This window comes from Scyliorhinus torazame, chromosome 1 (assembly GCF_047496885.1).
Source record: "Scyliorhinus torazame isolate Kashiwa2021f chromosome 1, sScyTor2.1, whole genome shotgun sequence".
Taxonomy (NCBI): domain Eukaryota; kingdom Metazoa; phylum Chordata; class Chondrichthyes; order Carcharhiniformes; family Scyliorhinidae; genus Scyliorhinus; species Scyliorhinus torazame.
In genome coordinates, this window is record NC_092707.1 from 262,368,959 (window position 1) to 262,393,589 (window position 24,631).

Here is a 24,631-nt window from a genome sequence, read left to right on the forward strand (position 1 = left end):
AGATTCTCTGCCCCGTCACCGTATGCAAATTCGGCGGGATTCTCCAACCTGCCGCACCCGGCAGCTGGCCAATGGGGTTTCCCATTGTGGGCACCCCACGTCGTTGGGAAATCTACAGCCGTGATTGCACTGCCGGCGAAACGGAGGATCAAGCCCTATGTTCTCCAGCTGGAGATGAATTGCACCAGTTTTACGATCCCCTTGCAGTCATAAAGCGAGATACAATTCCGTGTTCCATGCCATGCAAATTTATGCATGGCATGGAATTATGAGAGATTCCCAGGGAATACCACGATCAGGCCGCCACCTTGAGCATGAGGCTTAATATTGATGTCTCATGGCCAGCTAGCCTGCCCCCTTGCACCCCAAAGTGGCCCCGACTGCACAGCAGCTCCTCCCACCCCCGGATTGCCAGCAGGCACCCCCCCCCACCCCCAACTACAAGTGAACCCCCCCCACCCCCCCGGGACCCCTGAAATAGGGGGACTCTCCACACTGATCCCTGCAATAAGGGAAGGGGCCCACAGGGATCCCTGTAATAGGTGGACACGCACCAGGGACCATTGTAACAGAGGGACCCCCACAAGGAACGCTGTAATAGGGGGACCCCTGTAACCGGGGATCACCCACTGCATAAAGGAACTCCCTCCACAGACCCCCCTCCCATGAAAGGGGCAGCACGGTAGCACAGTGGTTATCACAGTTGCTTCACAGGGTCCCAGGTTCGATTCCCGGCTTGGGTCACTATCTGTGCGGAGTCTGTATGTTCTGCCCGTTTCTGCGTGGGTTTCCTCTGGGTGCTCCGGTTTCCTGCCACAGTTCAAAGATGTGCTGGTTAGGTGGATTGGCCATGCTAAATTGCCTTAGTGTTCAGAAAAAATAAGGTTAAGTGGGGTTACTGAGTTACAGGGATAGGGTGGAGACGTGGGCTTGAGCAGGGTGCTTGTTCCAAGAGCCGGTGCAGATGCGATGGGCCGAATGGCCTCCTTCTGCACTGTAGGTTCTATTATTTTATGAAAGCAGAGAGCAGTCCAGACAGGGGCAGTGGGAAGCATTATAGCTGTAACAGCTACCTTGCAGCTCCTGGTGTCCATTCCTCGAATGAGCGCAGCTGGGCTTGTGTCACATTCCCACAGATCCATTATCTGCAAGCCGTTCACAGCTTTCAGTAGTGGTCTGTGATCGACAGCTCATAAAAATCATCTGCAGCTTTGATCCATTCATATCCTTTCAGGCAGCAGTGACCTAAGTGGTGAAACATCACTGTTTGTAAACATTGATTACATCGAAGAGAGGTAAGTGCAGTGCAATCATCGCTTGAGTGATTGGAATGCACTTACATCTTTTTGATGTGGTCAATGTTTACAAACATTGGGGTTTCAACACTTAGGTCACTGAATGTGAAAGTATATGAATGGATCAAAGTGGCAGATCGTTTTTACGAGCTGTCATTCAAAGACCACTATTGCACTACTGAAAGCTATGAATGGTGTGCAGATAATCATAGAATTTACAGTGCAGAAGGAGGCCATTCGGCCCATCGAGTCCGCACCAGCTCTTGGAAAGAGCACCTTACCCAAGGTCAATATCTCCACCCCATCCCCATAACCCAGTAACCCCACCCAACGCTAAGGGCAATTTTGGACACTGAGGGCAATTTATCATGGCCAATCCACCTAACCTGCACATCTTTGGACTGTGGGAGGAAACCGGAGCACCCGGAGGAAACCCACGCACACACGGGGAGGATGTGCAGACTCCGCACAGACAGTGACCCAAGCCGGAATCGAACCTGGGACCCTAGAGCTGTGAAGCAATTGTGCTATCCACAATGCTACCGTGCTGGATCTGTGGGAAGCAGATGGAGGCACAGCTCCTCTCCTTCAAGGAATGTACGCATGGAGCTGCAAGGTAAGTATTACAGCTATAATGCTTCTCACAACCCCTGGCTGGACTGCTCTCTAGCTTCCAGACTGGGGTCCCCTTTCTGTGGGGTGGGAGTGTCTGTGAGGATGGGGGGGGTGGAATTGTGTGTGTGGGAGCTCTGTGTATGGGGGGCTTTTGTGAGGGGGGTTCTGTGTGTGGAGGGGGTCTGTGTGTGTGTGGATCTGTGGAGGGGGTTCCTTTAGGCAGGGTGTCCCCGTGGGAGGTCCCCCATTACTGGGGCCCCTGTAGGGGGGTCTCCCTATTACAGGAGTCGTTTGGCGTGGCCCCCTATTGCAGGGGTCCCTATGGGGTGGGACCCCCATTACAGGGATCCCTGGGGGGTCCTTATTATAGGGGGCCCTGGGGGCGGGTCCTTCCTGTTACAGGGGTCCCTGTGTGGGGTATCCCTATTACATGGGTCTCTGTGGAGGGATCTCCCTGTTACAGGGTCCTGGGGGGCTATTACAGGGGTCCCTGTGTGCGGTACTCTAATACAAGGGTCCTTGTGGCTGGTCCCTTTATTACAGGGATCCCTGGGGGAGGTCATATTTCAGGGGTCCCTGTGTGGGTTCCCCCTATTACAGGGGTCCCTGGGGAAGGCCCGATTACAGGGGTCTCTGTGTGGGGTCCCCCTATCACAGGGGTCCTTGTGGGTGGTTGCCAATAAGAGGGATCCCTGTGGGGGGACCCCTATTACAGGGGTCCCAGTGGGGGATCTCCTATTAGAGGTCCCTGGGGGAAGCCCTATTACAGGTGTCCCTGTGGGGGGGTTCCCCATAACAAGGATTCCAGTGGGGGTCCCCCTATTACAGGGGTCCCTGAGGGGTCCTTCTATTACCGAGATCTCGGGAGGACCCTATTACACTGGTCCCTGTGGTTGGTCCCCCTATTACAGGGATCCCTGAAGGGGTTGCAGGGTTCCCTTGTGGGATCTCCCCATTACAGGAGTCCTTCAGGGTGTCCCTCTATTATAGGGGTCACTGTGGGGGGAGGGGGGGGGGTGCGCATGGCAGGGGGTCTCCTAAAGAAGGAGTGGGCAGGCAGTGGGGGGGAGGTGGTGGCATCAGATGGTCTGACCAGCGTGACCCTGGCATGGTGGACCTCACGGTAGGCCAAGGGAGCAACAGTAGCACCCCCAAGAGGATAGATGGAGCAAGTGGAGAAATGTCTCGAGGCACAAGGGTTGCAGACACCGGAGATGGAGAAGGTGGTGTCCGATCACAGTGATTGGGTGGTAGTGTTGGAGGTGGAGCTGGGGATCCTGGGGGACCTTTACAAGTTGCTGAGGGCAAATGCAGAGGAGCAGGAGAACAGGTCCAGGAGGCACTATCTACGTATCATCGTCCTGCCGGTAAGTGTGGAAGATACAAGCACCACAAAATACTTTTTGTGGGGCTGTGGCGGAGGGGTTGGTAGGAGGGGCCTTCGGGCAGGAGCTGCCATGTTGACAGGTAATGCTGGTGAACAGAAGTGAAGTGGGGGAGGTGGCTGTGGGGGATGGCCAGGTTGGGGGTATTGAGGGGGAGAGCGAGGCAAAGTTGGAGACTGAGCGTGGTCATGGGGGAGAAAGATGGCCCGGTTCAGGGTGAAATTGAAATAGGTAGAATCGGAAGGAGATGATGGCGGACGGTAGAGGGGAGTGGAGGCATAAGCCTCTGGTAAGGTTCATAACATGGAATGTCCAGGGACTGAACGGGCCGGTTAAGAGGTCTTGGGTCTTCGCGCAACTGAGGAGTCTGAAGACGGGGGGGTTGTCTTTCTGCAGGAGACGCATCGCCGGGTGAAGGATCAGGTCAGCTTGGATTTTCAATGAGGCGAGGGAGGGGTGGGTCCTACCCCCAACGATGTCCAAGGCGCTGATCTCGCTGATCCTGAAGCGGGACAAGGAATCATAGAATCATAGAAGTTTACAGCATGGAAACAGGCCCTTCGGCCCAACCAGTCCATGCCGCCCAGTTTTTACCATTAAGCTAGTCCCAGTTGCCCGCACTAGGACCCTTTACAGTGTGGGTCGTATAGGCCAATCTCGCTCCTCAACGTGGATGCGAAGCTGTTAGCGAAGATGTTGGCTACCAGAATTGAGGACTGTGTCCCGGGGGTGATCCATGAGGACCAGGCGGGTTTTGTGAAGGGGAGGCAGCTAAACACCAATGCGCGGAGCCTCCTAAATGTAATCATGATGCCTGCAGTGGAGGGGGAAGCGGAGATAGTGGCGGCTATGGATGCGGTGGAGTGGGGTTACCTGTGGAAAGTGTTGCGGAGGCTCGGGGAGGGGAGGGGTTCGTTAGGTGGGTTAGGTTACTGTACGAAGCCCCGGTGGCGAGTGTGGCCACAAATCGGAGGAGGTCGGAATACGTTCGGCTGTACCGGGGGACGAGGCAGGGGTGCCCCCTATCCCCCCTCCTATTTGCGTTGGCAATTGAACCTTTGCCGATGACTTTGAGGGAGTCCAGGAGCTGGAGGGGGCTGGTGTGGGGTGTGGGAGGAACACCGGGTATCGCTGTATGCCAACGACCTGTTACTGTATGTGGCGGACCCGGTGGGGGGGATGCCGGAGGTGATGCGGATCCTCAGGGAGTTTGGAGACTTTTCCGGGTATAAGCTCAACATGGGGAAGAGTGAGCCATTCGTGGTACACCCAGGGTTTGTATGGGTGAAAAAGACACCGAGGGTGAGAAGGGTGTTTATGGAACCGAGAAGGGACGGAGGAGGGCTAGCGTTGCCTAATCTGTGTGGGTACTACTGGGCTGCCAATGTGGCGATGATATGCAAGTGGGTAATGGAGGGGGAGGGGGCGGCGTGGAAGAGGCTGGAGATGGCATCCTGTGTGGGCACGAGACTGGGAGCGCTGGTGACGGCACCGCTGCTGCTCCCACCGACAAGGTACACTACGAGTCCAGTGGTGACGGCGACCCTCAATGTTTTGGGGCAGTGGAGACGCCACAGGGGGGAGGCAGAGGCTTCGGTGTGGTCCCCGATCTGAGATAACCATCGGTTTGTCCCGGGGAGAATGGATGGGAGGTTCCTGAGCTGGCACATGGCAGGTATTAGAAGGATGGTGGACCTGTTTATAGATGGGACGTTTGCGAGCCTTGAGGCGTTGGAGGAAAAATTCGGGCTCCCCCCTGGAAATGCCTTCAGGTACATGCAGGTAAGGGCGTTTGTAAGACGGCAGGTGAGGGAATTTCCGCTGCTTCCAGCATGTAGGATCCAGGATAGGATGCTCTCGGGGGGGTGGGTTGGAGAAGGCAAGGTCTCGGCGATCTACCAAGAGATGCAGGAGGAGGAGGAGACCTCGTTGGAGGAGCTGAAAGGTAAATGGGAGGACGAGCTGGGGGAGGAGACAGACGAGGGTACATGGGCGGACGCCTTGGGTAGGGTAAATTCTTCCTCCTCTTGCGCCAGGCTTAGCCTGATACAATTTAAGGTTCTGCACAGGGCGCACCTGACTGGGGCAAAGCTGAGTCGGTTTTTTTGGAGTAGAGGACAGGTGTGTGAGGTGTTCGGGGAGCCCAGCAAGCCACGCCCGCATGTTCTGGGCGTGCCCAGCGCTGGATGGGTTCTGGAGGGGCGTTGCGAGGACGGTGTCTAAGGTGGTAAACACCCGGGTTAAGCCGAATTGAGGGCTCGCACTATTTGGGGTATCGGACGAGCCTGGAGTGCAGGAGGCGAAAGAGGCCGGTATTCTGGCCTTTGCGTCCCTGGTAGCCTGGCGGAGGATTCTGCTACAGTGGAAGGATGCGAGGCCCCCAAGTGTGGAAGCCTGGATCAGCGACATGGCAGCGTTCATTAAATTGGAGAGGATAAAATTTGCCTCAAGAGGATCTGTGCCAGGGTTCTTCAGGCGGTTGCAACCGTTCCTAGACTTTCTAGCGATGCGTTAGGAGGTGGACAGCAGCAGCAACCCGGGGGGGGGGGGGTACTTTGTGTTTACTACTGTGTTTATTATCATTTAATGGGGGGCTTGTATATTGGGGGAATACGTGACATAGCTATAAGATGTTTATTTATGTGTTCTTTGTTTTTTCTTATTTCTGTAAGGGGGGGGGGTGATTTCAACAGTGTGTTGGAAACGAGGGTGGATAGTTTGAGCCCTAAGTCAATGGGAAAGTTGAGAATGGCGAAGGAGTTGGGAGGGTTTATGGAATGCAAGGGAATGGTGGACCCGTGGAGGTTTAGGAACCTTGTGTGGGGGAGGGGGGGAATCCTTCTTCTCGCACAAGTATAAGGTATACTCCAGAATTGATTTGTTTGTGGCGAGTTGTGCGGTGTTGGGGGGATATAGGGTGGTGTATGCAGGAATCGTGATCTCAGAACATGCGCCGCACTGACTGGAGGTCAGGCTTAGTTCGAGGCAGGAGCAGAGGCCGGGATGGAGGCTGGATTCGGGGCTTTTGGCGGATAAGGGGTTCCGTGAGAAGGTGCGGTTGGTGATCAGAGATTATGTGGAGTTGAATCAGAATGGGGAGGTGTCGGCGGCCACATTTTGGGAGGTGTTGAAGGAGGTGGTTCAGGAGGAAGTTATCTCGTTCAAGGCGCACAGGGACAGGAGGAGTAGGGAGGAGTATGGATAGTTGTAGGACGAGGTGGGCAAGAAATATTCGAGAACTCTCACCAAGGAGGGGTTTGCGGAAAGAAAATAGTTACAGGGGCAGTTTGACAGGCTGACGACGTGGAAGTAGTGGGGCAGTTGCGAAGAGCGAGAGGGGTGCAATATGAATATGGATAGAAGGTGAGCTGTATGCTGGTCCACCAGCTACAGAGGCAGGTCACAACTAGTGAAATTCTGAGGATAAACGAGGCATTTAGGGAGCATTATGAAAAGCTGCACAGGGCTGAGCCGGGCGGTGAGGAGGGAGTTATTGCGCGTTTGTTTGGATGGGCTGGTGTTCCCAAGGCAGGATGAAGAGAGGAGGCAGGTGCTGGATGAGCCATTGGGGCTGAGGGAGGGAATGGATAGCATAAGGGGGATGAAGTCGGGGAAGGCCTCGAGGCCACGGATACCCGGCATAGTTCTATAAGGAGTTTGCAAAGAGTTGGCACCGCATTTGCTGGGGATGTTTAGAGAGGTGCTGGAAAAGGAGGAGCTTCTGGAAACTTTGATACAGGTGTCGATGGGCGGCACATTAGCACAGTGGTTAGAACTGTTGCTTCACAATGCCAGGGACGCGGGTTCGATTCCCAGCTCGGATCACTGTGTGGAATCTGCACGTTCTTCCCGTGTCTGCGTGGATCTCTTCCGGGTGCTCCAGTCTCCTCCCACAAGTCCTTAAAGTCGTGTGTGTTAGGTGAATTGGAAATTCTGAATTCTCCCTCAGTGTACCCGACTAGGCACGAACTGTGGTGACTAGGGGATTTTCATAGTAACTTCATTGCATTAATGTAAACCTCCTTGTGACACTAATAAAGATTATTGATATTATTAAAGATTACGTTAACCCTGAAGAAGGGGTCGGACCTGCTGGCGTGTGGGGCATATAGATACATAGACGGTAGGAGCAGGAGAAAGCCTTTTGGCCCTTCAAGCCTGCTCCGCCATTCATCATGATCATGGCTGATCATCCAACTCAATAGCCTAATCCTGCTTTCTCCCCATAGCCTTTGATCTCATTCTCCCGCCGCTTGAATATATTCAAAGTTTTAGCTTCCTACTACTTCCTGTGGTAATGAATTCCACAAGCTCACCACTCTTTGTGTGAAGAAACGTCTCCTTATATCTGTCCGAAATGGTTTACCCTGAATCCTCAGACTGTGACCCCTGGTTCTGGACACTCCTATCATTGGTAACATCTTCCCTGCATCTACCCTGTCTAGTCCCGTTAAAATGTTTTCATTGTTCTGAACTCCAGTGAGAACAATCCCAACCTAGTCAATCTCTCCTCATATGACAGTCCCGCCATCTCTGGAATCAGTCTGGTAAACTTTCGCTGCACTCCCTCGAGAGCAAGAACATTCTTCCTCAGAGAAGGAGACCAAAACTGCACACAATACTCCAGGTGTGGCCTCACCAAGGCCTTGTATAATTGCAGCAACACATCCCTGCTTCTAAACTCAAAACCTCTCGCAATGAAGGCCAACATACCATTAGCCTTCTTTACCGCCTTCACCTGCATGCTTACCTTCAGCGACTGGTGCACAAGGACACCCAGGTCCCGCTGCACACTCCCCTCTCCCAATTTATAACCATTCAGGTAGTAATCTGCCTTCCTGTTTTTACCTCCCACTTATCCAAATTATACTGCATCTTCCATTGATTTGCCCACTCGCCCAACCTGTCCAGATCATGCTGTAGGATCCCTGCATCCTCGTCACAATTCACCCTCCCACCTAACTTGGTATCATCTGCAAACTTTGAGATGTTACATTTTGTTCCCTCATCCAAATCATTAATATATATTGTGAATAGCAGGGGTCCCAGCACCAATCCCTGTGGTACCCCACTAGTTACTGTCTGCCAATTTGAAAAGGACCCATTAATCCCTAATCTTTGTTTCCTCTCTGCCAGCCAGTTTTCTATCCACCTCAATACATTTCCCCCAATCCAATGCAATTTAATTTTACACAATAATCTCTTATGTGGGACTTTGTCAAATGCCTTCTGAAAGTCCAAATATACCACATCAATTGGCACCATCTTGTCAACTGTACTGGTTACATCTTCAAAGAATTCCAACAGATTTGTCAAGCATGATTTTCCCTTAATAAATCCATGCTGACTCTGACTGATCCTGCCACTGCTTTCTAAATGTTCCGCTATAAAGTCCTTGATAATGGATTCAAGCATTTTCCCCACTATCGACGAGAGGCTTACTGGTCTAGAATTCCCTGCTTTATCTCTACCTCCCTTTTTGAATATTGGAGTGACATGAGCTACCCTCCAATCGGCAGGGACAGTTCCAGAGTCTATAGAATCTCGGAAGATGACCACCAATGCAGCCACTATTTCCAGAGCCACCTCCTTAAGCACTCTGGGATGCAGATTCTCAGGCCATGGGGATTTATCTGCCTTCAATCCCATCAATTTTCCCAGCACCATTTCTCTACTAATGTTGATCTCCCTCAGTTCTTCCCTCTCACCAAACCTTTCATTTTCCAGCATTTCTGGTATCTGATTTGTGACCTCTTTTGTGAAGACAGAATCAAAGTATTTGTTCAATTTCTCAGCCATTTCTTTGTCCCTTATTATGCATTCCCCTGTTTCTGTCTGTAGGGGGCCTACATTTCTCTTTACCAATCTCTTTCTCTTCACATATCTATAGAAACTCTTAGTGTCAGTCTTTATGTTCCCTGCAAACTTCCTTTTGTACTGTCTTTCACGTTCTTAATCAATCCCTTTATCCTTTGCTGAATTCTCAACTGCTCCCAATCCTCAGACCTATTAGTTTTCTTGGCCACTCTGTATGCTTCTTCCTTGGATCGGATACTATTTCTAATTTATTTTGTAAGCCATGGATTGGCCCTCTTACAAGGGGTGCTTTTGTGCCAGACAGAAATGAACAGTTGCTGCAGTTTCCCCATGCGTTCCTTGAATGTTTGCTATTGTCTATCCACTGCCATCCCTTTAAGTAAATCTCCCCAACCTATCAAGGCCAACACACGCCTCATATCTTCTTGGTTCCCTTTATTAAGATTCAGCACCCTAGTCTCACTACTTCACTCTCCACCTTGATAAAAAATTCTATCATGTTATGGTCGCTCATCCGCAAGGGGTCTCGTACAGTCAAATTGGCAACGATTCCCTTCTCATTACATAGTACCCAGTCTAAGATGTCCTGCTCTCTAGTTGGTTCCTCCACATATTGGTCAAGAAAATCATCTTGTATACACTCCAGGAATTCCTCCTCTACGGCATTGTTGCTAATTTGATTTGCCAATAGAACATAGAACATAGAACAATACAGCGCAGTACAGGCCCTTCGGCCCACGATGTTGCACCGAAACAAAAGCCATCTAACCTACACTATGCCATTATCATCCATATGTTTATCCAATAAACTTTTAAATGCCCTCAATGTTGGCGAGTTCACTACTGTAGCAGGTAGGGCATTCCACGGCCTCACTACTCTTTGCGCAAAGAACCTACCTCTGACCTCTGTCCTATATCTATTACCCCTCAGTTTAAAGTTATGTCCCCTCGTGCCAGCCATATCCATCCGCGGGAGAAGGCTCTCACTGTCCACCCTATCCAACCCCCTGATCATTTTGTATGCCTCTATTAAGTCTCCTCTTAACCTTCTTCTCTCCAACGAAAACAACCTCAAGTCCATCAGCCTTTCCTCATAAGATTTTCCCTCCATACCAGGCAACATTCTGGTAAATCTCCTCTGCACCCGCTCCAAAGCCTCCACGTCCTTCCTATAATGCGGTGACCGGTGACCAGAACTGTACGCAATACTCCAAATGCGGCCGTACCAGAGTTCTGTATAGCTGCAACATGACCTCCCGACTCCGGAACTCAATCCCTCTACCAATAAAGGCCAACACTCCATAGGCCTTCTTCACAACCCTATCAACCTGGGTGGCAACTTTCAGGGATCTATGTACATGGACACCTAGATCCCTCTGCTCATCCACACTTTCAAGAACTTTACCATTAGCCAAATATTCCGCATTCCTGTTATTCCTTCCAAAGTGAATCACCTCACACTTCTCTACATTAAACTCCATTTGCCACCTCTCAGCCCAGCTCTGCAGCTTATCTATATCCCTCTGTAACCTGCTACATCCTTCCACACTATCGACAACACCACCGACATTAGTATCGTCTGCAAATTTACTCACCCACCCTTCTGCGCCTTCCTCTAGGTCATTGATAAAAATGACAAACAGCAACGGCCCCAGAACAGATCCTTGTGGTACTCCACTTGTGACTGTACTCCATTCTGAACATTTCCCATCAACCACCACCCTCTGTCTTCTTTCAGCTAGCCAATTTCTGATCCACATCTCTAAATCACCCTCAATCCCCAGCCTCCGTATTTTTTGCAATAGCCTACCGTGGGGAACCTTACCAAACGCTTTGCTGAAATCCATATACACCACATCAACTGCTCTACCCTCGTCTACCTGTTCAGTCACCTTCTCAAAGAACTCAATAAGGTTTGTGAGGCATGACCTACCCTTCACAAAGCCATGCTGACTATCCCTGATCATATTATTCCTATCTAGATGATTATAAATCTTGTCTCTTATAATTCCCTCCAAGACTTTACCCACTACAGACGTGAGGCTCACCGGTCTATAGTTGCGGGGTTGTCTCTGCTCCCCTTTTTGAACAAAGGGACCACATTTGCTGTCCTCCAGTCCTCTGGCACTATTCCTGTAGCCAATGATGACATAAAAATCAAAGCCAAAGGTCCAGCAATCTCTTCCCTGGCCTCCCAGAGAATCCTAGGATAAATCCCATCAGGTCCCGGGGACTTATCTATTTTCAGCCTGTCCAGAATTGCCAACACCTCTTCCCTACGTACCTCAATGCCATCTATTCTATTAGCCTGGGGCTCAGCATTCTCCTCCACAACATTATCTTTTTCCTGAGTGAATACTGACGAAAAATATTCATTTAGTATCTCGCCTATCTCTTCAGACTCCACACACAATTTCCCATCCCTGTCCTTGACTGGTCCTACTCTTTCCCTAGTCATTCGCTTATTCCTGACATACCTATAGAAAGCTTTTGGGTTTTCCTTGATCCTTCCTGCCAAATACTTCTCATGTCCCCTCCTTGCTCGTCTTAGCTCTCTCTTTAGATCCTTCCTCGCTACCTTGTAACTATCCATCGCCCCAACCGAAACTTCACACTTCATCTTCACATAGGCCTCCTTCTTCCTCTTAACAAGAGATTCCACTTCCTTGGTAAACCACGGTTCCCTCGCTCGACGCCTTCCTCCCTGTCTGACCGGTACATACTTATCAAGAACACGCAGTAGCTGATCCTTGAACAAGCCCCACTTATCCAGTGTGCCCAACACTTGCAGCCTACTTCTCCACCTTATCCCCCCCAAGTCACGTCTAATGGCATCATAATTGCCCTTTCCCCAGCTATAACTCTTGCCCTACGGTGTATACTTATCCCTTTCCATCATTAACGTAAACGTCACCGAATTGTGGTCACTGTCCCCAAAGTGCTCTCCTACCTCCAAATCCAACACCTGGCCTGGTTCATTACCCAAAACCAAATCCAACGTGGCCTCGCCTCTTGTTGGCCTGTCAACATATTGTTTCAGGAAGCCCTCCTGCACACACTGTACAAAAAACGACCCATCTATTGTACTCGAACTATATCTTTTCCAGTCAATATTTGGAAAGTTAAAATCTCCCATAATAACTACCCTGTTACTTTTGCTCATATCCAGAATCATCTTCGCCATCCTTTCCTCTACATCCCTAGAACTATTAGGAGGCCTATAAAAAACTCCCAACAGGGTGACCTCTCCTTTCCTGTTTCTAACTTCAGCCCATTCTACCTCGGAAGAAGAGTCCCCATCTAGCATCCTCTCCGCCACCGTAATACTGCTCTTGACTAGCAGCGCCACACCTCCCCCTCTTTTGCCTCCTTCTCTGAGCTTACTAAAACACCTAAACCCCGGAACCTGCAACATCCATTCCTGTCCCTGCTCTATCCATGTCTCCGAAATGGCCACAACATCGAAGTCCCAGGTACCAACCCATGCTGCCAGTTCCCCTACCTTGTTTCGTATACTCCTGGCATTGAAGGAGACACACTTCAAACCACCTACCTGAACACTGGCCCCCTCCTGCGACGTCAAATCTGTGCTCCTGACCTCTATACTCTCATTCTCCCTTACCCTAAAACTACAATCCAGGTTCCCATGCCCCTGCTGCATTAGTTTAAACCCCCCCAAAGAGCACTAACAAATCTCCCCCCCAGGATAGTTGTGCCCCTCAGGTTCAGATGTAGACCATCCTGTCTGTAGAGGTCCCACCTTCCCCAGAAAGAGCCCCAGTTATCCAGAAATATGAATCCCTCCCGCCTGCACCATCCCTGTAGCCACGTGTTTAAATGCTCTCTCTCCCTATTCCTCACCTCACTATCACGTGGCACGGGCAACAACCCAGAGATAACAACTCTGTTTGTTCTAGTTCTGAGCTTCCATCCTAGCTCCCTGAAAGCCTGCCTGACATCCTTGTCCCCTTTCCTACATATGTCGTTAGTGTTAATGAGGACCACGACTTGGGGCTGCTCCCCCTCCCCCCTAAGGACCCGGAAAACACGATCCGAGACATCACGTACCCTTGCACCTGGGAGGCAACATACCAAACGTGAGTCTCTCACGCTCCCACAAAATCTCCTATCTGTGCCCCTGACTATAGAATCCCCAATTACTAATGCTCTGCTCCTCTCCCCCCTTCCCTTCTGAGCAACAGGGACAGACTCCGTGCCAGAGGCCCGTACCCCATGGCTTACCCCTGGTAAGTCGTCCCCCCCCACAAGTATCCAAAGCGGTATACTTGTTTCTCAGGGGAACAACCGCAGGGGATCCCTGCACTGACTGTTTTTTTCCAGTCCCTCTTACAGTTACCCACCTATCTCCAATCTTTGGTGTAACTAATTCCCTGAAGCTGCTATCTATGACCACTACTGCCTCCCGAATGATCCGAAGTTCTTCCAACTCCAGCTCCAGTTCCCTAACTCGGTCTTGGAGGAGCTGGAGATGGCAGCACTTCCTGCAGGTAAAATCAGCAGGGACACTAACTGCATCCCTTACCTCAAACATCCTGCAGGAGGAACATTGCACTCCCTTCCCTGCCATTCCTCCAACTTTCTACCAAGATCTGGCTAACAACTAAATTAAATTTTTATAAAAAATAATAATAATAATACAATAAAATATGGTACTTACCTCAGACCAATGGGTTTTATTATTAGGTTAGAGGAGGAGGGCGGGTGGGAGACACTACACGTGTAGTGTCTCGGGTTTCCTCTCCACCAGAATTTATTGGTGAGGGTCTTCCCAGACGTCCGCGGGTCGACTTACTGTTCCCGCCTAAAAAACGAATTAAAAAAAAAGAAAAATTCTCAGCTCCTGCTGAAATTGACTAACCAGCCAGCTCCACTCCCGTCGAAATCGACTGGCCTGCCCCTGCAAAGACAAGTGCTTTTAAAGGACAGACTTACCTCCCAGCAACCACTTCCGCAATGCTCCCGCTGAAACTGACTCATCAGCTGTTCTCACGCCGAAATCGACTGCCAATGCCAATCTATGTGAAGATTAAAATCAACCATGATCACCGATATTCCCTTATTACATGCATCTCTAATTTCGTATTTAATGCCATTCCCAACCTCACCAATACAGTTTGGGGGTCTATATATGACCCACTAATGTTTTTTGCCCCTTGGTATTTCTCAACTCTACCCATACAGATTCCACATTGTCAGAGCTAATATCCTTTCTCACTACTGTGTTAATTTCCTGTTTAACCAGCAGAGCCACGCCACCACCTTTTCTTTTTTGCCTGACCTTCCTAAATACTGAAAACCCTGGGACATTCAGTTCCCATCCCTGGTCACCCTGCAGCCATGACTCCGTAATCCCAATTATATACCATTTATATCTATCTGCACGATTAGTTCATCCACTTTATTGCAAATGCTCCATGCATTAAGGCACAGAGCCTTTAAGTTGGTCTTTTTCACATTGTTTGTCTTGCTCCCAATATTTTTCTCTATTGCCCTGTTTGAATTTCAATTGAATTGAGTATTCGCCTATTTCACTGTTAAACATGGATGTGAAAGTGTTGGCCAAGTTAATCGCGGGGAGGATTGAGGGGTGTGTACCAGTGGTGTTCGCTGAGGACCAAACAGGTTTCGTAAAGGTCAGGCAGCTCTCCAGTAACATCAGGCGGCTGTTAAATGTGATTATGACCCCGTCGGCGGGGCAGGTACCGGAGGTAGTGGGCTCTATGGATTCGGAGAAGGCTTTTGATCGGGTGGTGTGGAGATCTTGGGAAGGTTTGGGTTTGGCCCGAAATTTGTGGCTTGGGTGGGTCTGTTACATGCACCCCGGTGGCCAGTGTACAGATAAATGAGATGAGTTTGCGGTGCTTTGGGTTGCACTGGGGAAACGAGGCAGGAGTGTCCACTGTCGCGATGCTGTTCTTGCAGCTGATAGAACCCATGGTGATGGCCCGTAGGGGTCAATGGAGTAGCAGGGGATTGTGAGGGGGAGTAGGAATACCAGGTGTCGCTGTTCGCAGACGATCTGTTGCTGTTTGTGACGGACCAGCTGGAGAGTATGGGGAGAATTATGGACATACTGGAAAGGTTTGGGGCCTTTTTGTGATATAAGTTAAACGTCGGGAAGAATGAGGTGTTCCCAGTGAATGCGGCGGATTTTGGGGAGCCAACCTGGAGGTGTTGCCGTTTAGGGCAGCTAGGTATAGGTTTAGATATTTGGGGGTCCAGGTGACAGGGGAATGGGCAACGATGCACAAGTGGAATCTGAAAACGTTGATGGAAGAGGTTAGGGGGGATTTTATGAGGTGGGATACACTGCACCTGACATTGGCGGGAGGGTCCAGGTGGTTAAGATGAATGTGCTGCCAAGGTCCCCGTTTGTATTTCACACACTCACGATCTTTATCCCCAAGGCATTTTTCCAACAATTGTAGACAGTGACCTTGGAGTTTGTCTGGGCGGGGAAGGTACCAAGGGTGAAGAGGGCCCTGTTACAGAGGCAGAGGCAGAAAGGGGGGCTGGCGCTCCCAAACCTGCTGCATTACTGCTGGGCGGCGAACGTGGAGAAGGTGAGAGGATGGTGGGGTGGGGGACCAAAGTGGATTAGGCTGGAGGAAGAGGCCTGGAGGGGGTCCAACTTGGTGACGCTATTGCTTCCGCTTGCGCAAGGGAGGTATACGGTGAGCCCGGTGGTACAGTCTCCGATCAGGGTGTGGAACCAGTTGAGGAGACACTTTAGGATGGAGGGGATGTCGGTGTTGACACTGTTGTGTGGAAATCACAGGTTTAAGCTGGGGGAGACGGATGGCACGTATAGGAAGTGGAGGGAGGTGGGGCTGGTGATGGTGAGGGATTTGTAGCTGGAAGAGAAGTTGCAGGTCTGGAAGAGTTGCAGGAGAAGTTTGAGTTGCCGAAGGAAAGTGAATTCAGGTATATGCAAATGAGGGATTTCGCGCGAAAGGAATGGAAAGGGTTTCCCAAGCTGCCGGAGTATACCCTGTTGGAGTTGCTACTGCTCCTGGATGTGGAGGAGGAGGGCAGGGTTGGTGATATATACGGGTGGCTGGGAGAGCAAGGGAGGTGGCAGTGGTGAGGATGAAGAATAAATGGCAGGAGAAGTTTTAGGGGAGATAGGATGGGGAGTGTGGAGTGCGGCGATGCGTAGGGTAAATTCGACTTCCTCGTGCACGAGGATAAGCTTGCTTCAATTCAAGGTGGTGGACAGGGTGCATATGACTCGGGCGAGGGTGAGTGGGTTCTTCCAGGGGGTGGCGGAAGAGAGTGGGAAGTGTGGTCGAGGGCTAGCGAATCATGCGCACATATTCTGGGGCTGTGAGAGATACTGGGACGCTATCGAAGATTGTGGGGGTAGAGGTTAAGCCGGACTCAATGGTGGCGATCTTTGGGGTGTTGGAAATACTGGAGCTGATGAAGGGGAAGAGAGCCAAGATTGCGGCCTATGCCTCTCTAATTGACCGGCGAAGGATATTGCTGGATTGGCAGTCAGCAATGCCACTGAGAGTGGCGGCCTGGCTGGGGAACCTGTATAACTTCCTTCGGCTGAGAAAGACCCGGGGGGCGGGTGAATCCCGTTTACGCCAGAATCAGGGACGGCGCTGTTTTTGTGATGCTCCGCCCCCTCGAAAACGGCGTCCACGTGGAGTACGCCACACGTCATGTGGACGGTCTCAGGATGTCACAAAGAAGAAAGAACAAGAACAAAGAACAATACAGCACAGGAACAGGCACTTGGGCCCTCCAAGCCTTTACCGGTCATGATATAAACCTTTGCCAAAACCCTCAGCACGTCCCTGTGCCATAGTCCCCTATACTCATCCTATCCATGTGTTTGTTAAGATGCCTTTTGAACGCCATTAATGTATCTGCTTCCACAACCTCCCCTGGCAACGCGTTCCAGGCACTCCCCACCCTCTGCGTAAAAAACCTGCCTCGCACATCTCCTCTAAACTTTGCCCCACGGACCTTAAACCTATGCCCCCTCGTGACTGACCCCTCCACCCTGGGAAAGAGTGTCTGCCCATCCACTCTATCCATGCCCCTCATAATCTTGTTGACTTCTGTCAGGTCACCCCTCAACCTCAGTCTTTCTAATGAAAACAGTCCGAATCTATTCATCCTCTCCACATAGCTAACACCCTCCAGACCAGGCAACACCCTGGTAGACCTCCTCTGCACCCTCTCTAAAGCCTCCATATCCTTCTGGTAGTGTGGCAACCAGAATTGTGCGCAATATTCCAGGTGCGGCCTTACCACTGTGTGTGTTCCCCATGGGTGGGCCCCGTGGTGCCATGCCGGTGGGTAGTGGCCGTCTTGGGGGCGTGATATGGCGGTGGGGTAGGAGAGTGTGGGCTGGGGTGGGGGGTTGGGAGCACGCATATGGCTGGTGTCACTTTATAGTACCAGGGGCCAAGGTGGGTGGTCAGTGGGACGCGCAGTAAGGTGGCTGCCTTGCATGCCGCGGCAATGGCAGTCCGTGCCTGGACACCGTCCCTATCCTTTTGAGGGTCGGCCTGGTCAGACGGCCTATTCCCCTGTCACCCTCCCCACCTCCCCAAACCCTGGCAGGGCCCCCCCCCCCCTCCAGCCAGCCCATAGTCACATCTATCCATGTCCTACCTCCTCTCTTTTCCTCATCAGCCATGCTGCCTGTTTTTAAAAGCACAAATGAACCTCGCCGTCCGGAATTCCCCCCACTGGGGTAGGGTTGGGGATCGCGGAGCCCTGGAGAATACCGGGTCAGGCCCATTAGTGATATGCCAACGGCATTTACTGTATGTGCAGAGTGGAACACATTGAAGCCACTGTCGAGGCACCGGAGAATTGTGATTTGGCACGAACATGGTGCCCACCACGATTGTGGCTTCAAAACCGATTCTCCACCCAATTGCGTTTCCTAATTCTGCCTTTGGAGTATTGTGAGCAGTTTTGGGCCCGTATCTAAGGAACGATGAGTTGGCCTTGGAAAGGGCCCAGAGGAGGTTCACAAGAAGGGGCAGCACGGCAGCCTTGTGGATAGCACAATTGCTTCACAGCACCAGGGTCCCAGGTTCGATTCCGGCTTGGGTCACTGTCTGTGCGGAGTCTGCACATCCTCCCCGTGTGTGCGTGGGTTTCCTCCGGGTGCTCCGGTTTCCTCCCACAGTCCAAAGATGTGCGGGTTAGGTGGGTTGGCCATGATAAATTGCCCTTAGTGTCCAAAATTGCCCTTAGTGTTGGGTGGGGTTACTGGGTTATGGGGATAGGGTGGCGGTGTTGACCTTGGGTAGGGTGCTCTTTCCAAGAGCCAGTGCAGACCCGATGGGCCGAATGGCCTCCTTCTGCACTGTAAATTCTATGATTCTATGATCTATGATGAAGAATGATCCCTGGAATGAAGAACTTGTCGCATGAGGAACGGTTGAGGACTCTGGGTTTGTATCCGTTGGAGTTCAGAAGGATGAGGGGGATATTATTGAAACTTACAGGATACTGCGAGGCCTGGATAGAGTAGTAGTGGAGAGGATGTTTCCACCAGTAGGAAAAACTAGAACCAGAGGACACAATCTCAGACTAAGGGGACAATCCTTTAAAACAGAATTGAGGAGGAATTTCTTCAGCCGGAGCGTGGCGAATCTGTGGAACACTTTGCCGCAGAAGGCTGTGGAGGCCAAATCACTGAGTGTCTTTAAGACAGAGATAGTTGGGTTCTTTATTAATAAGGGGATCAGGGATTATGGGGAGAAGGCAGGAGAATGGGGATGAGAAAAAAATGCAGCCATGATTGAATGGCGGCGCAGACTCGATGGTCCGAGTGACCTAATTCTGTTCCTATGACTTATGGGTCGGGATTCTCCCTTCTGGGGATAAAGTCCCCATGCAGGCGGGAGAACCGGAGTCAACCACTCTGGTGTCAACAGCCCCCGAAAGTACGGAATTCTCTGCATGCGCCGAAGGGCCGGCGTGATCTCACACATGCGCCTAACCGCCGTCGTGATTCCGTGCATGCGCAGACCGGCCGGCATATTTTGGCGCATGCGTGGGGCGTTCGCTTCTCCGCACCGGCCATGGGGGAGCCCTACAGGGGCCGGCGCGAAGGACGAAGTGCCCCCATGGAATAAACCCGCCCGTAGATCGTTGGGCCCCGATCGCAGGCCATGCCTCCGTGGGGGCCCCCTGGGGTCGGATCCCCCCCGTGCCCCCCCGAGGACCGCCCCCCACCGACTTACCTGCCAGGTCCCGCCAGTACATGAGTTGAGTGATTCATGCCGGTGTTACTGGCCAAAAATGGATGGCCGCTCGGCCCATCGGGGTCCGGAGAATCGCCGGGGGGGGGGGGGCGCTGCCAACGGCCCCTGACCGGCGTGGCGGGAATCCCGCCCCCGCCCGAAAAACAGCACCGGAGAATACGCCCATGATTTTATGGCCGATGGAGAATCCCACCCGTAGTCTTTTATAGCAATCTCAATCACATCCTCCATTGTCGGTATTTGGCTTTTGTAAATATTAAACTTGTCATTTATTCCCATTGTGTGTCTGGTAATATACAAGTGGTGGCATTCTCCATTGGACAGAGAATCGGGCGTCGGGGGAAAATCAAGATCGCCGCCTGCTCGATGCTCCAACCCCCTGCTGGTGTTAACAAAGAGTGGGGATATAAATAATAGCAAATGGGTCTCAATGACCCAGTAGTATCTATATAGCGGGCCCAGCGCCCTATCTCTGGCCCCCATGATTCTCCGGTCCCCACGGCCGGGAATCACGTGGGCACGGATCACGTGGTGTCAGCAGTCATGAACCTGACGGGGCACACTTGTGGTGGCCAAGGGGGCAACCGTTGCCCTTTTGACCCACCGCAAAGTCCACCATGCCAGGGCCACACTAGTAGAGAGTATCCAAGAGGGCCACCCCCATTCCAACACTGTATTATCTGCCCAACCCTCCTCGAGCAGACCCCTCCCTCCCCCCCCACCCCCCATGCCCTCTCACCTGGGACCACTGTAATAAGGTCCCCCCGGGACCCATATCATAGAGGGACCCCCCAGGGACCCCTGTAATAATGGGACATTGCAGGGACCCCTGTAATAGGAGGATGCACCTTCCCCAGGGACACCTGTAATAGTGGGCCTCTCACAAGGGCCCCTGTAATCGGAGACACCCACAGGGATGCCTGCCTAAAGGAACACCCTCCACAAAACCCCCTGCCCCCTACACAGACCACCCTCCCTACACCGACCCCGCTCCCAGAATAATGTCCCTCATCTGGAAGTTAGAGAGCAGTCCAGACAGGGGCCGTTTGAAGCATTATAGCTGTAATTCTTAACTTGCAACTCCACGTGTCCATTACTCAAAGGAGTGCAGGTGTGCCTGAGTCTGCTTCCCACAGATCCATTATCTGCAAGCCAGTTATAGCTTTCGAGTCGTAATCTGTGATTGACTGCTTGTAAAAACCAGCTGCAGCTTTTGATCCATTCATATCCTTTCGTGCTTCAGTGGCTTAAGTGGTGAAATGCCAATTTTGTAAACGTTGACCACATCAAAGAGATGTAAGTGCATTCCCAGCACTAAGTGCATTTCAACCACTCAAACGTGTGTTTTCACTCACAGATTAAATTGCAGGGGTTGAATATACAGCTGTTCCTGTTTTTACCATTGATCAATGTGGTGTCTTTTCTCTTACCAGAATATTGAATACATCCGTTCGCATTATGACATTGAAAGCTTTATCTACTTCAACCATCACCAACGTGAAGAACATGGACACCTCCATCACTTTGCTTTGAACCCAATTTTCCATCACCATACCAGACATTTTCTGAAGGAGATACTCCGTATTACTTTTAAGTCATGCCTCTATTATCCTGTTTACCCCAAATTATTAACTGATGAGGTAAAACAAAAAAGCTATTATACTATTTATCAGATAGTGCGGTATACCAATTATATATGTATTATCTGTATACCTTATTTTTAAAAAGATGTACTTTATTTTCCATCTATATTTGATGAAATTATTATCTAGAAAATGTGAAGGTCATACATATGTGAATTGGTTGGTTTACTATGTCCAACTTTGGCCCTGGATATTGACAGTTGATTATGGCCTTCAACATGGGTGAAATTCTCCCATTTTGAGACAAAGTGCAGTGACGGGTGGCTGCAATGACGCCTGTCCTGCCGATCAGAATGGAAGGATTCTGCGCTTTGAACATTATTAATTATGCGCAGGTGAGTTCCCCTACGTCTCCCATGGCGAATCAGCAGCTAATTTGTCTGCTGATCACGAGAACGTCCATCACACTAATATAATTTTCTCCAGTTCACCTGCCTTTCCCAGACCATGCAGGATACCAGCAACCCAGAGGGAAAAGGATAGCAACCTCAAAAATAAGTCTGTTCCTCAAGTCCTCGAGTCCATCACTTGCGAGGTACTCATCTTTCATTCTCACTCCACAGTATAAATATTTCCCACTTTCTCTGTCTGTTAGCTTTGACAAAGAGTCATCGGACTCGAAACGTTAGCTCTTTTCTCTCCCTACAGATGCTGCCAGACCTGCTGAGATTTTCCAGCATTTTCTCTTTCGTTTGAAGTACTCCACTTGGACCTCTACCCACTGCCTCTGGAGTCTTTATTTGTCACCTTCCAGTAAATGATGTGTTATCCCATTGGCCCCCTTACTTGCGAGCTTTTCATGCTGCCTTGTCAGGGTTCGGCTTCCTTCGCCTTGGTCTTCTCTCTGCCTCCCCTTGTTTTGTTTGTCTTCTTCAACCCACACTTTGCTTGCCATTACCCCCCCCCCCCCCCCCCCCCCCCCCGCCCCCTCCCGATACCCAGCTGCACAGTGCTGTCAATGAGTGCCAGGATGGAGATGGAAGGTAGGAACTTGTCTGCCCTGGCAGAGTGGTGAACAATGCATTAGCAGCAGCACAACACTATAGCAGAAAGGCTTTGTACTCAACTCAAAGTCTCTGGCGAACTGTGGACCGCCCTATGCATGCCATTCTTTAGCAATCGGGTTTGATGCTGATGTGATTTCCTGCTGACGTGATGCAGGATTGAAAAGCCTGATGGGACATCGGTAGGCAGGCGTTTAATGAATATTCGTGATATGCAAATTTATGCAAATGGCATCCACACCACCTGCCAGTGAGAAGATTGACTGCCATTAACCCACCATTGGGAGAATTACAAAGTAATTTTGGGCTGTGAGCTTCCAACTTTTTGGGTCCTGTCAGATTCTCCACGCCTGGCCACCATCAAATCCATCTGTGGCGGGTTGGGAGAATTCTACCCTTTGTCTTGGTTCAAAATAAAATCAGCGCAACTGAAGATGACTTTACTTTAGACCTAATATGGCTGATTTGTAGTTAGCTAGAGACTTTTTTTACTCCATTTGGAAACTGTCATGCATTGCTAATGGCAAAATGTTTTTCAACAATTTTCATGGAGATTATAATATCACCATTCATGCTTCACATTTAGGCTCATAGTGCCAACAATAATGGGAAATTCATTCCTAAGCTTCAGGTGATCTTTTAGTTGTTTTGGCTTAAACTTTCTTGAGCTCTGCATGATTTATTTCAGATCTGCTGAGAAGACAATTAATTATCTTTACATCACTCCTTGGAACTAACTGAACCTTTTATTTCAGGGGAGCAGTCCATTTGCTCATTCCCTGACGTCGGCGCTTAATTACCTCGTTCCTGTGCGCCGGCGACGACAGATTATCTACCCATTGGAACAACTTGACATTAATGCTCCATCGAAGCGAATCACCCAGGATAAGGTGGGTGATATGAGATGTAGTAGGAGGATGACACAGTGCCAACCAGTTTTAGGACTTTGTATACTCATGAGAATGTGCTTTCTAATTACTGTTTAGCAACAAGAACTAGAGATTCCAGTTATTATTCCCCACAAGTTGAAGAATGTATATTTATGGAGTCAATGGTAAAATAGAAAAGCATACAGTCTTTGTTCATCCTTTAATCATACAGAAACATATTTATAGTTAACTTCTAATGTTGCATGAATGTCCATTGTGACAAGTAACATTTAAAGAAAAAAAAAATGTTCTATTTATATATTGCATTTCACAACCACCAGATGTCTCTATTAAATTATGTGCCAATTAAATAATTTCTTCTCTCAGAGTGTAGTGAATCTGTGGAATTCTTTACCGCAGAGGGCTGTAGAGGTTGGGTCATAGTATGTTCAAGGCTGTGGTAGACAGATTTCTAACCATTAAGGGAATCAAGGGTTGGGATAAGTCAGAAAAGTGGAATTGAGGATTATCGCAACAGATCTGTTATGATGGGCGAAATTCTCCACCTCACACCGCTATTGGTGGAATTACCGATGAGGCAGAGAATCTAGCAGTTGTGAACAACGGCAATGGGCACTGATCCATCACTGATGCTCCGGCCCCCCTCTGGCATCAGGATCGAGTTTCACACCCCGCACCAAATGGAGGATGCAAGTGGGCCTTTAAGACCAATTGCATTCACTTTCCCGGCTGGGCCCGCATGATTATCCAGTCCACTGGGCCGTCAATCAATGGGTGTGAATTACTACTGGTTCTGACAAACGTGGCCCTGATGTGGTGCGATGCGGTGGGGGGGGGGGGGGGGCAAAAATTTGCATGCCGAAGGATTTGGAATCCCTTTCTCATTTGGGAGTGCAAATCAGGTGCAATACAGCTTCAACAGGAGAACATAGGGCGGGATTTTCTGTTTTGGAGACTAAGGGCGCGATTTAACCAAAACGTTTTGAAATGCGGTAGCGAGCAGGAACTGCCGTGAGCTTCCCGAGATCAGCCCGGCTAGGCTGTCACTGTGACAAAACATTAATTGATCATTTTAATGAGCCCCCACAAGATTCACATATCATGGTTCACCGGCTGATTCGCCTGCGACCGCTATCGCCAGCCCCTGCTAGCAAGTGACAGCAGCACTTAATTCGCTCCTGTACAGTCAACCCCACTCCGCTGCAGCCATGCTGCCATGGAGACCAGCCCCATGCTTTGGCGACACCGACCTGGGACAACTGCTAGATACACTGGAGGCCAGACTGGGTACCCTGACCCCCCCGGATGTCCAGGAGGGTCCACCACACGCAACCAGTGCCGCCTGGGAGGAAGTGGCTGCTACTGTCAGCTCATGGAGTGTGACCAGGAGGATCGGCACCAAGTGCCGCAAGAAGGTCAACAACCTACAATGGGCCGCTTGGGTGAGTTTACACCGGACACCTGGCACACCCCCCTATTCCCCATCCCCCCTCCATACTCTCCATCTCCCCAAGCAACCTCCTACAACACCCAAGCCCCTCCGGGTTTGGGTGTTGGAGGTGGACACGGGTCAGAGCCCCCAGGGCAGTCAGAGGCCTCCCCCAGGGTCGTCCCCAGAGGCGGCAGGGGACGGGGCCAATTATGTATAGGCATCATGTGGTAGGGCCTATCCGATGAGTGACCTATCACCGCACACCGACCCGGTACCCAGCCCCACCCT

The 24,631-nt window shown here is 50.6% G+C and overlaps 1 protein-coding gene across 2 annotated transcripts in view; it reads left to right on the top strand.

Moving 5' to 3' along the window:
- Positions 1 to 24,631, top strand: part of cfap61 (cilia and flagella associated protein 61) — a 584,187-nt gene that overhangs the window by 196,203 nt on the left and 363,353 nt on the right. For both annotated transcript variants that reach the window (XM_072505562.1, XM_072505571.1), the window contains 2 exons: positions 20,808 to 21,014; positions 22,777 to 22,911. In XM_072505562.1, coding sequence (XP_072361663.1) covers positions 20,808 to 21,014; positions 22,777 to 22,911 — 342 coding nt within the window. The remainder of the gene's footprint in view (positions 1 to 20,807; positions 21,015 to 22,776; positions 22,912 to 24,631) is intronic.